Source organism: Seriola aureovittata, chromosome 18, assembly GCF_021018895.1.
Source record: "Seriola aureovittata isolate HTS-2021-v1 ecotype China chromosome 18, ASM2101889v1, whole genome shotgun sequence".
NCBI lineage: Eukaryota > Metazoa > Chordata > Actinopteri > Carangiformes > Carangidae > Seriola > Seriola aureovittata.
The window spans coordinates 19,526,665-19,545,686 of NC_079381.1; the positions used below are offsets into that span (position 1 = coordinate 19,526,665).

A 19,022-nucleotide genomic window follows, 5' to 3' on the forward strand; every position below is an offset into this window, starting at 1 on the left:
TGATGCTATTTAAGGTTTATTCAAATTAATAGTGTGGTAATGCATTTTTAATGAATTTTTAGTTTGACAGCCAGGCAGTCATACTGACACTGAACCCACAGAAGCAGTTTGGCCTGCTTTGTATCTTTTGGCTGAGTCTTTAGACTGGCAGCACCCGTCACAGGATCCAGCAGTGGGTTCGCCCCAGACACAATGATGGGCACGGACCTTGTAGCCACGCCTTTCAACTTCATACATCATATGTAGCTTCCTGTAGTTTTACCTGACACAAACAGCTACCTCTCAGCAATATAAAGGAAGGCGGAGCAATTAAAAGTCAATAAGTGACTTTTAACAACAAAGGTGGTTCGTTTCGATTAATTTTCTGAATCTTCAGCTCGTTCAGATTCAGTCCAATAGCGACACGCTGCCTGGGTTCAGTTATCGTGTGTAAACTGATGGCAAAAAACAAATAAATTGAAACATTTTTGAATCTTTTACATCATAAATCTGGAATAGTTGAAGGGATTTGAACACTTTCAAAATACTATGTACTCATTTTTATTGTCTTATTTATTTAAAATGACTGATAACTCCATAAACACACACACCACTGTATACTGTGTCAAGTGCTTCTTAAATTTTCTGATTATTATTCTTAAATTTGAGCCAATGAAATGAGAACAATGTCCGACTATTCAACCTTTGCTCGGAAATGTGTAGGCCTACAACGTGCAAGCGCCATATTGTGTAAGGTCTGGTGCATATACTGAGCTGTCTCTGTGACTTGTGGAACTCAAAACAAAAGTATTTCTTGCTGTTGAAAACCAAAAGCTCAGGGAATCAGGAAACTTGGCCACAGAACAGCAGCAAAATTCTTGCCTTAACATGTTCATACTGGATTTCTCAAATCTTCAGTATCAATTTTTTTTCCCAAGCATTTTTAAACTTCAATGATGCATCTAATGCAATAAAAAGTCGGTATCAAGGTGAACAAAGCAAACAACAAAGGGACGGTGGAATCAGTTTCTAAGCTGATGGTTTAGTCACTATCGTCCTTCTGGTTTAAAGTTCTATTCAAATTAAATATATTTTTAGAATGGTTAAACATAAGAGATATCACTCCTTTGTGTTGTTAATAACTAAATTTTTCATCCAATAGCTAATTACTGTCTTCAGTTACAGTAATGGGCGTGTCGGTTCTCCAAGTTTTTTGTCACACCTAAAAATTCCTCACATTACACATCTGTGAGAATCTGCGAGTGCTAATTACAGCAATAACAGCAACAACAACATAAAAGCAGCCTGCTTATGTAAGCTCCACACACGCAGGTATGACAAAACAAATAAAACACAAAGATTACTGAAGCACAATGGACGTGTCGTCTCTTTTCAAATTAACACACTTTCCGGTGCTTTCACACAGTGAGTCTATGAAATGATAAAGGCCAGAAGCGGCAGATACCAGGTTTGAATTTGAGCGTTCAGAACCAAGGATTCTCTGTGCTTATTAAGACAAACAACACACACTCCCTTCCCTCAGGAGACTGAATATTTGCCAGTGATTTACCGCATGGAGGAAACTACTAGTGTTATATAATATTTTTTACTGGCTATTTAACCAGTGGAAAAAAAACAAACTGGTGCAACTTGACAGACAGGTGTGCACAGCCTATCAAAAATTATACTGGAAGATTGTGGTGTTAATAAAATAACGATGCCATTCTGACAATCTTTACCACACCTCTTACTGATTATAGCTTCAGGCCACCAACTGGTTTCAAGGCATGAAAATGAAGCAATGGCAGTTACGCTTGAGACACGTCTATGTATGAATTTTTAAAGTTTGACAAAAAGTAATAAACTGTTTGAATGGATTCATGTTAAAACACTTAGTAATAACGTAGTAATAACGTAGTAATAACGTGAGGCCAACAGGATGACAAATGAGTCGTGAAACATTCATTTGTTTATGTGAATTTATTTAGATTTACATTATAATTAGCATAAAAACTTTAAAATGTACATTAACATACAGTTAAGACATTTCTGTACAAAAGTAATAAAAAGGCACATTGTACTTAAATCAAGCTCTGCTTCTGGTGGATTATTATTATCAATTAAATTATAATTTTCTTGTTAATTTGACACATTGTCATTTTGATTATATACATATTACAGAACTTAGAGAAGATGTGGGACAGGAAAAAGCTTTAATGTGGTGTTGGAGCATCAGTGTTCATGAACTGATCTTTCACGACGAGCTGGAGATGATTTTCTTCAGCTTCATCACCTCTTCAGTGGTGAGCTGCAACAGAGACGTGGAGCTGGAATTCACCATTAGCACAGAGGAGGGTCCGACCTCTGACCTCTCCTTCCCTCCCCTGGGTGCATCTTCACAGTAGGACTTAGTGGCTGTAAAGTCTTGCTGAAGTGTGAGGGGACTAGAGTCAGTTTTCACATGGGCCACTGTGTCGTAGGCATCCCAGTAGCTTTGGGGTTTGCAGCTGTAATTCCTAATAAAATCCTGCTGGTCAACTGGACAGACGTCCCGGCTGGATGCGTTTTTCAGAATGCCACCTGAAGGCTTGTAGCTGGTGAAATGATTTTGGCTCGTGTCGCGGTGATTACCACTCGTCTGGATGGTTGCTGTGGGGCTCGGCGCGTCCCTGTGCCTCAGCCGTAGGTCCTCAGCGGCCGGGCTCCAGTGTTGGGGACTGGTGTGGATCGACCGGTTGGTGGGGTCGGAGCAGTTTCTCTGTCCAGACTGTTCCTCCTCAGTAGGGAGGGCATGTAGCTGCTTAGCTCCGTGCATCGTGGCTGAGGACCCATAAAGCTTGAGCCAGCTGTGAAGCACGGACAGTGGTATCTGGATTTCCATCTTGCCTCCGTTGGCTTGAGGGAGGCTGGGCAGAATGTGACTGAGATTGAACCCCCTTCCCTCTGGACTGCCCTCCCTCTCCTCTTTTGGCCAGATTGTAAAGTCTGTTTTTGGAGAGCTGGGTTTTTGTGCCGTCGCTGTGGCGCCTTCATCTGTCCTTGGCGTGGGAGCAGAGTCATACTCAGGGCTGCTTGAGGCTGTTATGGCTTTGACATCAATGACATATGCCTCCCTTGCTTTCGCAGGATATGGATACGCTGTGACTCCAGCGTCTGCCTCACCGTCCTGCGTCTCACATCCTTCACTTCTCACCACCTCTGGGCGACGAGGGGTGTACAGAGGGAAGGGTTTGTTCAAAAACTTTGGGTTCTTGCTGGATGAAGGTGGAGCGAAAGATGACACGGGGCTTCTGTTGGTCTCCTGACTTGGTGCTTTAACGCTAAGGTTCAGGGGCTCCGCCAATCCAGATGAGGTCTTGTATTGTTCTGCCAGGTGGCGCAGGTGCTCCAGCGGCTCCTTAACCCTGTCCGTTGGGCTCAGGTTAGGCGTATGGAAAGTGAAATTGGACTCGGGGGCAGAAAGCCTGGGGGATGTCAGCACTGAGGAGGAGACGGGGATGTACGGGGGCAGGACTTTGTGGCTCAGGGGGTAGTAGGGAGGGTAGTGGAGCGGTTGAGGGAAGATGCTCCCATGTGGATCTGACTGGAGGTTGTTGGGGCTCTGTTGGAAAGATGAGTGTTCGGTCAGAGGCTGAAGGAATAGTTTGACATTTTGGCAAATAACTCTTTGCTTTGTTGCTAAGCTAACAAGCTGCTGCTTCAGCTACATGTTTACCATTCAGACATGAGAACAGCGTTGATCTTCTTATCTAATTCTTGACATGAAAGCAAATCTATTGTTCAGTGCACTCTACAAGAATAATTTGCTCAGAAAAATAAATCTAGATTTGAAAAATCTATTATTATTTAATTGTAATCACATTTGTGTTTCTGCAGAAGTGCTGTGCAGCTTTTCTTGTGTATAAAGTAAAACCAACCTGGTGCATCCGTATCGATAACAGTTTGCGTTTGGCTGGTCTCTGGCCGTCATTGTCCTCTTTGTTGTAGTCGGCGTAGAGGAAGTGCTTTGACTGATGTTGAGGTACGGCACTCATTAATATGCCTTTCATATTGCATTCATACGGCAGCAGCAGCCTGCAAGAGTAACGCATAGATGAAATTAAAACCGTTAAGGAAACAAACCGTCCAGTCTCGCCCTGACTAATGTAAAACGTATCGTTAAAACTCACTTCTCGTAGTGTCTGCGGGTGCACGTGGCTGCGCTCGTGCTTCGAGGGTTTCCTCCAAGCCTGTTGTAAACTTGCTTCCACATCTGCTGAGCAGTCACCTGGAGGAGTGCAGCACATGATTTACTTATAATTGCATAATTATGAATTATTTATAAGACAATTATTTATTTTATTCCATGTTTATTGGTACAGGAATAAATACATAGCATGGACCAATGTCAAATCCCACAGCATTTACAGCCGAAGCTAATTTGCAATGCACGTCACTACGTCACCTTTGTATAAACGTGATTAAATGTAAATATAAGAAGTGTTCACTCTTACTTATAAATAATAACTTATTAAACAAATAAATTATTAAGTAAGTTAAGTTATAAATATAGTAATAGTAAAACTTAAATCCGAAATGTTTGATTACCTGGTGGTATCCACCCAAGTCTCTGACGGTCTTGAACATCACAAATAAATCAACTGAAAAATAGTGGAAAAATACACACAATCAAATACACTTCAAAAGTTGAATTTAGGGTTAGTGGAACTTTGGATCTGCTGGTTTCACGATTACTGAGGCCAAAGAATATTTAGTTTACAAGAAACACAACAAATCCTCACATTTGAAAATCTGCCATTAGAGAAAATTTGGATTTAAAAATATTTAAATGACAAATTGATTATTAGATAGCATGTGCATTTATTTAATGTCAATGAACTAATTAATTATTTGACTTAAATACTGAAGTCTATTAGTAAAGAATGCTGAATGACATCTTTTGCTATGTGTGTGTTTCTTCAGACCAGTTCGACCTCAGAACTCGTGTTTTAAAACGTGATAAAAAATGAATACTGTTTAGTAGAAGTACTTTGTTTGAAGCCCAGGTGCGGGATCCTCTCTATCGGTGTGTCTCTCTTCCTCATGAAAAGGTAGAGATCTTTAAGGAACTGGTCCTCCGTGACGTCCTCTGCCAGCTCTTTGCCCCTCTCCTCTCGGGTCTCTCCGTGCGCCATGTCCGCGTGTGCCTGGTTGACAGACGGGGAAGGTTCACATGTAACAGAACTGTGATAACACGACCCACTTGCACAAAACACACACACACACACACACACACACACACACACACACACACACACACTCTAAACCTGAGCTGCTCCGGGAACAATGCCTCACTGTTTTGAGGTCCCATGCATCATCGTGACTGATGATCATCAAACATGTCCAGGTTTCGTCCATATATCAAATTATACACACATGTTTATACAAGACAATGTCCCATTGATATGAGACTCAGAGATGGTGTCAATGTATTATATTATCTTATACTCCCTGTAACATGTCAACAAACACATGCTCACTTAGACTTAGAATATATACATTTATCATATTATATTATAAATCATATTCATGCTTTTTAAACACGTGATTATAATGATGTGAATATGATATTAATAAGGACATTAAGCAAACACTTCCCTGATTTTTATGCTATTACTTTTTGTGCGTATTAAAACAATAAGAGTTACAAGAGAGTTACTGCAGGTCAACTGCATGTTACCCAAAAATAACTAGCGACAGCAGCAAGTGACCAGAGACTAGTGAATCCTGGCACCATAGTTATTTTTTCTTTAAATTCTACTTAAGGAAATGTCACCATGTTCTGGATCGTATCAGAAACACGGTTCCTCACCTGTGTTGTTTCCATTGAGAGAAGGATGGATCATATTATCTCATTGCCCTGGTGATCAGAGAACAAGCTACTCTGTTGTGTACGTTGCTGTTCCCTCCAGTGAAGTACGACTGACTAGGAATCACTGCTGCCAGTCATCAACGTCGTGTCAGTCCCACACCTGACACAGGTGGGGTGGGGGTGGGGGGTGTTCACTCTAACGTCTTCCTGCTGAGATTCATCAAACCAGTTCGACCTGCTCTCAAGCATGTTCCTTAAAAAAAAAAAAGAGAGAGAAAAGAAAAGCGATGCACTGACAAGGTCCACACGATATTGGCAGAATTACAAGGAAACCGGTGGGACTGTGTGTCGAGTAACAGGAAGTCTGTTTGAATAGTTTAGGGGTTTACAAACAAGGACGAATGAGGGTCAATAGAATAGAATCAGTCTCTGTTCATTCATAAATAGATGGATTTCAAATATGAACAGCAGATTTTTTTTCACTGCAAACACAACAGCATAGAAAATGTGAGTGTGGGTGTTATGATTCTGTATCATAATGCTGTCGCACATGCCATGCAAAGGTAGGGCCCATCATTTTTGGTAATTGTGGTTTGGAAATTATCAGTGATGAAAAACAAGTTTCCACGTAGTCCAGATTTTATTTTACAAACATTTATTTACAGTTGTATTGGTGTTAAAAAAAAAAGAAAAGAAAAAATGTTCTGAAATGTAAAATATTTTTTCAGTCATCACTTATCAGGAACTACTTGTTGGTTCTAGCCTCTCGAGAGAGGTGCATCTCATGAATGTGAGATTTTTGATCACTATCCACCAGTTGGACCTTGCGGTTGGGACACATTGCATAAGAGCCAGTTAATTCTTTTAGTTTGAATGCATCTTTCAAAACAAATAATGTGTGTCACACAAAGAAAAGTTTAAAGTAAAAAAAAAAAATTAGAATAAATAAACAAGGGTGGTGCTTTATAACACTACCAGAAAAGAATTAATACCAAACAGGAACTGCTGCTGAATTATTGTTGAATAGTGAATGTGGTCACTGAGAAGGAATTCTTGGATGCCAAAGCGTGTGTTTTTGTAGGAATATGACACCTGTCTACGATGAAGCCTGAAGTCTCTCCTCTGACAGACAGCATTGTTCAGATGTAGTTCTCTGGGTGTGGCGGGGCCCTTATCAAAACACAACGCGATGTTTGTGTATTCAGTGTATTAAAGTTACAAGGGCACAAATATAGAAACCTGGCATGGCAGTTGGAAGAGAGTTGGTGAAATTTAAAAGTCAATTAATCCTCTTCCTCTCGGGATTACTGGCATTATTATGTTGTGAAATGCTCCTGTGGTGATGATGGATGTTTTTCAGATTTGTCTAATTTGATTTCACCTACAAACAGTACACATACTGAAACAGCACAGCAACGCAGTAATTTCCCCATGGATAATACGTAAAATATGAATATATGGTAGAAGTTGAATCCTGATGCATGTACAGGAACTCAAAAGTGGTTTGGTTTTGACTTTCTGCTTGGAAGAAACTGCTCCATGAGTCGCTGCTGTCAAGGTAAAGAGGTCCAGAAGATAAAGGGAGAAGAGATGAATGGATTCCGACCTATAGAAAAAAATAGACTATAGGTGGGGAGAAGAAGTAAAAGAAGAAACAGACCTGGATAAGCAGAAGCTTTGGAAGATATTCGCTTGATTTGTTGAATTCATATTGCGAAAGCCTCATATTATCTTCAGATAAACCCAGGCCCCTATGAGGAGGAGGAAAGATTACAGCAAGTTAAACCTGTTGTCATCTTGATATAGGCACCTGACTGCCGTGGACGTGTCTTTTGAAATACAATGTATAGATCTCTTCGTATGAACACAAGGAAAGATGACATCAAGCATGTTCATATGGGCACCTGAACCTTTGTGTGAACTGCTGTGAACCCTTCCTTGAATACACAATGTACTGAGCCCCGCCCTGTGCAGTATATGATGAAGTTACTTTACATGTTTTTGGCACTGGTGCAAGTCCAGTGTATGACAGGGCTGTTTTTATTGGTCATTACCTTCAATTCCACCCATTAATTATGCAGCTCGTCAGGCTGTAGCCGTACAGGCAGTGCTGAGGTATGGCCCATCGTCACAGTCCCACCTAGAAATACCTGGACCTTTGACGTACAACATACTGTCTGCCAAATTAACCACAAAATAAGACTATTTTTAATTCTCTTTCCCGCCGTCCCAGCCGTGCCACACACTGATGTTGATCCCACCTCCAGCTAATGCAGGTAAAAGGGTGTAAAAATGGCGGTTAACACGTCACACCAGGGAAGCTGTGCTTGTTTATTTCTCGCGCTGTAAATAACTGTATCTTTTTGTTAGAGAAGCAGAGACTTTTAGCCAGTCTATTGCTCCCTTTGAAGAAATACAGTACTAGATTATTATTGGCTGCTGCTACTTTTCTTTACGCCTTATTGTGTTGAAGCAGAAGGTTTTTAAACATTAAGCAGAAAAACAGAATATGACACCAGGTTGAGACAGTATTTTATTATGTTTATAAAAAGATTATATAGTTAGTATTTATGGTGAAATGTTTTTTGTTCATTTAAATCCAAGGTTGATTTTGTGTTTTAGAGATTTTTGTTGCTTGGTGACAAAAGAGACAGTCAGATTAAATAACCAAGATGAACTGTGTTTTTCTTTTCTGATTCAGTTTACTGAGTAAATGCATCAGTCCTCTGGCCCAAAGCTTGACAACAACATTATGTGAGCAGATATACCCTCTGCACCTGCAGCCCCACCCAGGTAAAAACACCACATGTAACATGCTACAGTAGTTCCTCTGAAGTACCTCACTCCTGGCAGGTAAAACACCCGCCAGTCAGAGGACGGACCTCAGCAAAGGAGTGTAATTCAGAGGGTATGAGCAGCATAACACACACATTTCATAGAGTTGGAACAGCCTCTTCATACCAGATGAACACCACTTCTGACTGGGCCACACACAAGACAAAACAACAGTATTGTTGGAATCCACTTTTTTTCCTCATCGTAAAATATGTTATTTATGAAAATATCTGCTGCTGGTTGGTCTGAAGAAAACCATCATCGTATTTATGCATTGTTTCTCTCTGATTGAAAAATCCGAGGTCATCTCCAAAACACAACAGAGACATCCAGCCACGGTCAGATCCTTACAAGTGACAGCCGAAAAAAACCCGCCATTTTCTGTGACTATAAGATACAAAAGTAAAGGGAAGGGAGGTTGCTGTCTGTTTCAGAATCACAATACACACATTTACTTGGCAGCAAGTGCAAAGGAAGATGTGTCCTTGAATTGTGTTCCTCAATTCGAGTAAGTTTGCTGAGTAAAAAACAGGCCTTTAACATCATGTAGTAACAGTGATATTTCCACCATGATATGAAATCCACATGCGCTGTGTGGAAACCGACAGGATTTCTCTTCATCAGTGTCTATGATACACACGGTCCGTTGAAACGAGACAGCTAAATCCTTCTAAAATCGAAAATTTGATACTACAATACCTCATCTCCTCACCGAGTCATCACGCGCATTGTGCAATCACAAGTATGAGACCCTTCAGGTTTACTCGCTGAAGAGGAATTTCTGGGAGTAAGATGACACTTCTTATCAGATGAAACAAAAGAATCACGACAAATTTATAAATAGGTATGTATTTGTTTTGTTGTAAAAACATAAAGCTCATTGAAACAACATTGAAAGCTCTGCTATTTGCCCCATCTCTATCTGATGCTAACATGTGTATAGCGGGGAGATATGTATGCACATAATGTGTAAATACATTAAATCATTTCTTTAAGTGTAATAAAATATGCTGTACTGCAGCCAACCAGTAATTAATATATAAATATTATTAATCCAGGTTAAACTACATCCATTGTGGAGACATCTTGTCATGTCACAGCAGGAGAAGAACAGGTGTACCTAATTACATTAGTGATGGCATCCCTGCAGCTGACACACCTGAGTTCAATGTATCCATCTACTGATTATATTAGTTGCACCTGTGCTTCTCCAGCTGTGACACATGTCTACAGTGAGAATTTACAGTGAATGGAAATGGTATGAATTATCAGTAATGATGTCAATTATGGCTTTCTTTGTTGTTTAATTAATACTGGGATCATATGCAAAACACTTTAGATGGGAAGGTGTGTCTGTGACATCAAAGGAATGTATGAGAATAATAGTTGCAGTTGGTTTTATAAGGAGTTTCTTTATAAAGATCCAGAGAGAAAAAAATAGACTCTGATGTCATATTTCAGCTTGGCATTAGTAGTAGAAAAAGAAAACAAATAACAGCAATGTAATCCTGTAAGAGTGCATAAGAGATCAAACACTGATAAGTCTAAATCACATGGATCGAGTTCAGAAATCTGTTTATTTAACTGTGCATGAATCACTGGAATAAATATTACATGTGAGTGAGCCTAGGTACATTTATTTTAAGATTTAGCTTCACAGGTGCTCAGTGGAGGTTTACACTTAATATTTTTTCTTTCTTCACACAGTGATAAAACACAAAAACACAACACTGAAGTCAGCTGTGATAAAAATGTAATAATAATATTAATAAAAATAATAAAAAACACAGACATCTCATCCTAAAACAGATGAATCACACAGCAGAAAGTGAACTTTGCGCATTATTTTTAGAAAGAGCAGTTCATCACTTCTCATGAGGCGTCTCTTCATCACACAGTTCCCGCATTGTTCTTATTGCAGGAACACAGAAGTAGCTGCCTCACAAAAAGGCGACAGCATCCCTGAGAAGAATGTAGTTTTACAGCTGCTAACGCAGACTGGGTAATGAGCAGGTTGCTTATTGACTGCATCTTTATCATGCTATGACAGGTAATGTAACGAAAGTAATTGCTGACATTCAAATATCCTATCATGTAAACAGCTGTTACATGCACATGCACACCTGTCTTCATACCACAGAGTTGCATCAGTTCAGTTGTCCTGTGGGAGACAGATGTGGGAGGATCACAAGATCCTGAGAAACTTTATTGACCCCAAATTCAACTCACATCTACGACTCAATAACACAAAGCGTCGCGGGTAATATAGACCACCATAATGGGTTTTAAGCTACTTTGCATGATGTGAAATACACTGTTAGGGCACCTGCTTTTACCCCGTGGTGTTTCTGCTGTGTCCCCCCCCCCCCCCCCCCCCCCCTCCTTTGTGTTAGCCCCCCCCCCCCCCGCTCCTGATCAGCTCATCAACTCATCATGACTCTGCGGGTCAAAAGACCAGCTCTTCACTTCACTCCACTCCTCACCAGAGTTTACCCATGAGGTAAGATGCTTTGGCTTGTTTTCTGTCATACCTCACTAATGGCTGTTTACCTGTGCTTCCGGTCCACCCCCGTCCCGTCCCGTCCCGTCCCGTCCCATCCCGTGTCTTGCCTCGCCTTAGCTCACAGGTTCAGCTGCAAAAGCAAATTCCTGGTCCTTTTACCTCTCTTGCCGCCCGCCTCATTCTCAACCGTTGATCCTGGTCTCTGTTTCTGGCTCAGCTGCCTGTCCCGCTCCCAAGCCAAATCAGCCCGTACCCCGACCCAAACACCTGAATAATTTACTACAAATGATGTCTTTTCTGCTGTGAACGTCTGCCTGAATACTACAGCTCGGTCCAAATCCTTAATTCATACTTAACAGTAACATTACATCCACCTTTTTTAGATTTCGCCTGTAGTAATACCAGATTTGGTGCACAGCCTCGTGGGACTGAACTACACAATTTTACTACAAATGGGCAAGTTCAGTCCAAAAACATGGCCGCCATCAATCAACACCATGTCAAATAGTGGGCTTTAGCAGGATCACTCAAACTCCTCGATGTATCACACCAAGTTTTGTTAACATCCATACACAACTACTGTTCTCTGAAGTATCAACGATTTAAAGTGAGTTTTGACAAATAAATAATGCTGAAAAGTAATTGCAATACATATTTTTGAATACATGTGAGAAAAATTCTTCCCATGTCTGAGTGTAAATTCACCAACATGAGCCTTTGATATTATTGGGGAATACCAGTCAGCTTTGATTAAAGGCAATCAGACGTGAGTAGTCCTCGCTGATGGTCCTTCATGATGGTCTTGTCTTGTCTCCGTATTTTGTTAAAGCATTCGACTCTCTTGAACGTTCCTTTTTTTTATTCAAAGCTCTGAAAACACTTTTGCTTTCAGCCATACGCAATGTTTTATGAATACAAAGCTCCCTAATCCAAAATAAACTGGAACAGGAAATGTGTGTCCCAACCCCACAATATGTGGTTTCACATACCAAACAAACTATTTGAGGTGTGACGTTCCCCTACCAATCTTTTATTGTTTCCTTTTGCTGCTCGCGGCTTCAGTACAGGGCGATTGACCTGCTTCCTTCTGTTGAGTTCAACAAGGTTTGAACCCCCGAGTTGCCACGTGTGGTAAGTAAGTCAAATAGACTTATACAGCCTTTTTCAGGGATACCACTGCACCTTTTTGGTCCTATAGCCAGTGATTGTGTGCCTGAATGCATCTGCACACAGGGATCTTTAGGTTTAAATCAGCTTCACACAACGATGTTCACTGAATGAGACAATATGCTCATAACTTTTGATTTGTATCACACATCAACGGGCCATTTTTCCTCAGACATAAGAAACAATTTGCCTTATATTACTTTTTTCTTTGTCTTTAAAATGTTATCTGATTAATGTTCTCAGTGCTTTCCTCTAACTCTCAGTAACTGTCTTCCTGTTCCTCAACTTTGCTCTTTCTCCACGGTTGAACCTGTTGAACAATGAAGGCTTGTTCAGTGCTGAGCGATCGAAAGCACATAGATCGTGCAGCTGATAAATGACAAATGGTACTTGTTGATGACACTCTTATTTCCTGATGAAAAAGGCAACTTCAAACAAAATAGACATTTGGAATTACTTTGTGGGAAAAAAAATCTTATGACCTTTTTCGCAATACTTTTCATTTGAGATTTTGAAGGAAAATAAAAAGGTAAATAAAGGGATCACTGTTTTGTATGAAAACAAAATTCATGTTTTCTCTTTCTGTCCTTTTATATTGATGTACGCCTTGTCCTGCAACATAATCAAATTAGCATTACGTGTTGAAATAGACCTACTTGCCTTGTTTGTCAGCTCAAACGTATTATAAGTGTTTAAATATATTTCTGCCTTTCATGCATCAGATTGCTGATCACGTATTCAGATGCCTACGAAACTGAGCTGCTCCCATAATGGAAGATTTGAGATTCACCCAAGGGTGTGGTCTTCCTTTCTGCTCCTTCTGCAATACACTGAAACTCCATGACAAGCTTCAGTGACCAGGACAAAAAAAAAAAAAAGGTGTAAGTGTCCCTCAGCAGACGTGGGCCTCGTTGTTTAATTATTTTAATTATGTTTTGTACTGCGATTGGGGAGCACAGTGTTTCTGAACAGTAGTTTTGGGATTTGTCACATGAAGGGAAAGAGAAATTACATAATTATGTATCTGGACAGCTTTAATAATGTTCACATGCAGGCGTCTTAAAATCCTGTGCTTTTAATATTTCGAGCTGTGGGAATAGTTCCTTTTCATCTCTCCTCAACATAACTGTCCTTCACTACAGAGGCGGGGGAAGTTGAAAAAAAAAAAAAAAGTGTTTTAAGTTTTCAGATAGAGAGGTTGTAAGGATTTCCATTTCATCCCTTTTTTAAGGCTGAATATGTTACCTCCAAAAAATCATTGCCATAGAGCCGACATACCTTGAAAATGTGCTGCACTCTGCCTTTGGCTAATGGTTATGAAATGTGCTCTTTTAGCTTTCCTTTCCATTTGACTAGCTAGTATTTAGATCATTTACAGTTGTTTTGTTAGTGTCTGTCCGTCTACTATCAATATTCAGATTGAAACCATTATGAATTACAATTTTATACGTTAAAATATAGTTTAATGACAATGTATCACATGAATTCCTCTATTTGTAAAAGCTGCGATGGTGGTTACTTCTACTCTGCTAAGCTAATTAGCACTAGCATAGTGGATTTAGCAACTAGCCTCTTTTAGTTATATAGAATAACAGTTGATTCACAAAATGGCTGTTTGGTTTTTTTTTATTTCAATTACATTCAACAAATAGAGGATAAATTTTAGCTAACGTTAGCCGTGGCTATCTCACCACTTGATAGCAAGCTTGCTTTACCTGTTTAGCTGACTGTTGGTGGAGTCTGGCCAACAATGCAAATGAAACATGTCACAACAATTATACATTTATGTAGCGTAATCATCTTTATATGCTGAAACAGAAATTAAAATTCAGCTAATGGTTTTTTAGATTTTTTTTTTGTACCCTTAAACAACATGCCAAAAATTAAGCTCACTTTATGAGAATATCAGTATCATCAGCTGCAACACGTGTCCCAACAGTAGATTAATTACTTTATTTATAGTCTGAGGGAATTTGAGAATTAATCAAATCACTGCTTTAGTTAGGCTCAAACTTTATTATCAAATATGCAAGTATAGAGCCAATTAAACATTTTTCACATTCACAATTTCACTATTGTGACTTGTTTGTTTATGAAAAGATTCATAGCATTTACAAGGACTACTGCTGCACACTTACTAATCAGTCTTTTATTGTTTTGTTCTTTTTCGCTGGCTGAAGAAAATGACAGGCTTGCATGTGTGGGTGGGGTACAGACAGGACAATGGAGCGTAACCACAGTCAAGCATGGTGACATCATTATCAGATAGAGGAGTGTAGTGTACCATATAATCTACAGAAATAGAACAACACTGTGTGGTATGTTATGTTGGTATTGGTATTCACATGCGCCATTTACAGAATCAGATATATGTGTAACAGGCCTGCAAAGAGGCTGTTGTTTCAGTGGTTTATGAAAACAAAGAACGAGCGACTGATGTTGACAAAGGATAGTTGTGACAGTGTCTTGGCACTGGTGCACACGCAGTATGCAACAGGGGAATTTCTGTGGAGAGGAATGAGTCTCTGAACAGGCCACAAATGCATGATGATCCACAAATAAAAACAAGATTTTACTAATGAATAAATGTCAGTGGTGTAAATTAAACTTCAATTTCAAGTTCATTCATCTAAAAACTTATTTTTGAAACGCTTCCTGTAATTATAGATGATAAAAATATTTGAAGCGAACACATTTTCTCATTTTGCTACCACACTAATTGAAAACATAATTGTAAAAAAACTGTGTTACTTGTGCTCTTATACCTGTTGTTTTGTAATAAATCACTGATATGCAGCAAAAATTTCTGCACGATACATATCTACTAAATTGTGCTCCACAGTTGACCTTGAACTAGAATGACAACGCCTCAGTAAAAGGGATGATAAGAGCGTCCCATTCAAAGTTTGCACAGGACCTCGCACCCCTCCTGCGATGACTCTGATTGCACAAATATGTGTAACGTGTGTATCCCCAGGTGCATGAGGAAAAACTAAATCCGGACGCTCCTTTACAAGCATTGCTCCATATTACTAATAGTAGTAGTAAATAGGAAACTTGGCAACAGCTACTTTTCCTGGGGTCGGTATTAAAACGCTGACAATGAAATGATGTCAAAACGACGATGACCCCGTGTGAGCAGGCCTCTTGCTGCAGGAGCCTGATGGGTGGAGTCCGGTCGTCGGGGAGATTCAGCTCACCTGGTTTGGCTGCACTATATAAACTGTTGGCAGTCAGCCAGGCTCTCTCTCTCTCCACTCTGGCATCCACTTTGTTTTGTTCGTCTTTAGATTAATTTCCTTTCCAGTTGTGTGCAATTAACTTATTTTTAAGTTATAACTCATGTGTGGTCTTCTCCCTCCTTTGTCCAGCCTTGAAAAGAAAATGAAAATAATCGGAACAATTTAAATAAATTAACAGGAAGAACAAAACAACAAAAACATCAAAAAAAAAAATCTACAAGAACCTTTTTATCTTCTACTTAAAGATTCTTGTGATATAAAGATGAGATGTAAAGGATGGAGAACTGAGATGTGGACCTACATGTTGCTGAGTTTTTTTCCCCGATAGCATTAGTAATGCTGTCAGTAATACTGCCAGTGTCGGGCTGTGGCACTTGTGGATTTTAGACATTTTTAGAAAGGAAGAGACTGACCAGCTGAGAGTGACTTGTGACTTACACATAAACCGCCACCACAGCAGGTGATAATCAGGGTAATCACCTAGAATGCATTTAACTCAAAGCTTCCTGGAGCATTTAATGTGTTTACTGTGGCAGTATCTCAGTACAGAACCTTAGTGTAGCACTTCACATTGAAACCTTCACCGTCCGTGCAACATGATAACCCTGTTGCATTGCAAGACAGTGGAGATGGTGGCATTTAGTGCACCTGGGAAATTACAGTGAGGTGAAGACAATCAGCCCTTTTTTGTTTAAATTTTCTTTTCATTTTCACATTTTTGTCATTAAGTCTGTGTATACACCTGTGCAGACAGTTGCTGGATGAACCTGTTGCCCCGGATTGTAATGTGATTTGTTCCAAGGGTAAGTAACAGTGAAGGACAGATTTTTGTTTAGATAGTGATATATCTGAGGGGGTGTGCATAACTTTGTCGTTACTCATGACTGAACATGAATTAAACTTCGAGCCAGGCAAATTCATTAGAATTTACTTAAATAAACTTTGTCCCACACACTGGTTAAACCATGACTAAATATCAGTTTAGTTTTAATTGAGCACATGCACTGAATTAGTCAAGAGAGACGTAGAAAAACACAACACAAGTTCATCACTTCACCACACGGTGGAGCTGTGGCTAAAGCTTTCATGTTGCTCATTCTCTGCTGCACTGACACGCCTGTGAGACATGACATTTAAGATTAGGGCTGGATGTGACATATAATATTCCACATGTTTAATCTTAATTGAAAACCTGCCACCGGTTCGTGTGCATGTTTGTCTTTATATTTCATAGTGCGCCCTGTATATGTTGGTAGTTATCTGAGGTAGGCAACAAACAAACGTGTCAACCATAGAGAGGGTTCTTATTACTCTGGCAGTTCATGTTGCTGATTTTATTTTCTGGTCATAGATAACATTTTGGATTTCTGTCATCTTTTTTTCCTGCCCCAGCATCCGACTCCAGTGCATAGGAAATGGAAGAGCATATCTGGCTTAACTAAGCAGTTATGCTGCTGTTTCAAATCAACAGACCTTGTTATGCCTTGTAAACTTTTTCTTGTGAAAACATGGTTGAATCTCGTTTTTGTTGTTTTTTTGCTGTGACATCTTTAACTGCTGCTGCTGCTTCCTCTGCTTCTCTTGTGGAAGTCAACAGGAAGGTAAATTATAATTTCAGAGGCAAATGGTTAGATTGACACTAGATATGTTTGGTGAACTGCTTGCAAAGGTCATGCCAAAGAGAGACTCCAAATGTCAAACACCCGTCTCTGAAGTTTAAGCCTTTGTAAGATCTGACGGATTGATATTCTGTTCCAGACTCGAAAAATGTCATTACTGATATTTTGATGCAGAATATACTTTTGCTTCTCCGATAATGCTAATTGTGCACTGACGGTCATCTGTGAAAGACACTGCTTCAGTGATATGATCCTGATGCGCATGTGTGAGTTTGTGCTTTGTTCTGTAAATTGTACTGGGAGCGTTATTTTGCGCAAACACCCCTGACCTTTTTTTGTCCTTAGTGCCCTTTCAAACCAAGATCGAATCTCAAACAGCGATAACCACCTGAGGCTCTAAAAACCAGAAGGGGCATATTAACAGTTTGGAGGATGTAATGTAGCAAATGTCACTATTTGCATGTCAGTGATTCTCTAAGGAAAGCTACTGCTCACAAACCAAACCAATAAAACTACATTCTTGAGGTTTTTTCATTTGAACACGCAACAACCTTTTTCATATTTTTGTAACATTTTCTCTAAGGACGTGTCTGATTGAAGTGATACAGTCATCCTTAAGATACAAATGATTAAACACAGGTAAGTAGATGCCATCTGCAAGCTGAAACAATCTTTAAATTAGGTCCAGAGAGAGCATGCAACATTTGTGTGCCAGGAGCATGCTGGGAAACTAGAGAAGCAAATGGGTTTGGAAGAGGTATGCACTGTTGAAGTTCCAAATCAAAAAATTGATTTTATTTTAAAACCTTTGTCTGTAAAAAAGAGTTTCTGAAGGTAGTAAAATGAAAAGAAAGTCCTGGTGTGTTGTTTTTATTCTGGGTGTCTCAGAGGGAAAGAGAGAGAGGGAGCGGGGCGAGGCCATCTGCCACAGTGTCCTCTTTGATGTCGCCACCGAGGGGCGCCAAAGTAGGACATTTACATATTTTCCACACATAGTGAAGATCATGAAAAGTTCGCTCTGTAACACTTACGGCATGATGCGGTGAAATGGTGACAGTAGAGCAGATATGATAAATACAAAGCTGGAGCAAGGAGATAGTTAGCTTAGCTTAGGTTAGCTTAGCTTAGCATAACATAAAGACTTGAAACAGGGGGGAAACACCCAGCTCTGTCCTAAACTAAAGAAATCAACTTACCAGTAATTCTGTGTTTGCATGTGTTTAATCCTTGTTTAGTCTCTGCTGCCTGGCAAACTCAATGTGACAACAAGGAAGTCACTGCGCTGCTATAAACGGTCCGACACATAAACCAAACACACAATCTGTCGTTTCTGCTCTTCGGTTTTTGTTTGCATTAAACAAACGACATGCAACGTGTTAATGAGCAGAGGTGCACTGTCAGGGGACGCAAACAAGGCAAATGCTCGGGGACCTAAGGGGAAAAGCCCCCCCCCCCCCCCCCCCCCCCCCCCATGGCCCCTCATATTGGCGCATTTTGCAATGACAACTATAAATCCCCTTAAACCTCCCATACAGACATTAAACAGTGCACTGCTGCTGCCCCCAAAACCCCTGTAAGAGCTAGCATCTACCCATCAGATGCATGTAAGGCATTCAGGGAACATCTGTAAATTGTAGCATGAGGTTTTCTACAATGGGCTTCTTTACTGGGAGCCCCCTAGCGTCTAGGATCGCCATTGTTAATGAACGAGCTTGACAGGTTCTGATAGGTGGGCCCCCCGCCACCCCCCGGTTCGAGTCTGAATGCTAGGCTAAGCTAACAGTCTCCTGGCTCCAGCTTCATATTTAATGAACAGATATGGGAGT

At 40.1% G+C, this 19,022-nt stretch overlaps 1 protein-coding gene across 1 annotated transcript; it reads right to left on the minus strand.

The window, feature by feature from the left end:
• Nucleotides 1–2,047: 2,047 nt before the first annotated feature.
• Nucleotides 2,048–5,992, minus strand: arid6 (AT-rich interaction domain 6). Its single transcript, XM_056402751.1, has 6 exons — nucleotides 5,831–5,992; nucleotides 5,009–5,165; nucleotides 4,567–4,619; nucleotides 4,149–4,246; nucleotides 3,897–4,053; nucleotides 2,048–3,580 (listed from the first exon to the last, which is right to left on the minus strand). Exons 1-6 carry the CDS (start codon nucleotides 5,843–5,845, stop codon nucleotides 2,234–2,236), a joined length of 1,827 nt encoding a protein of 608 aa, XP_056258726.1. The 5' UTR covers nucleotides 5,846–5,992; the 3' UTR covers nucleotides 2,048–2,233.
• Between the last annotated feature and the right edge of the window lie 13,030 nt (nucleotides 5,993–19,022).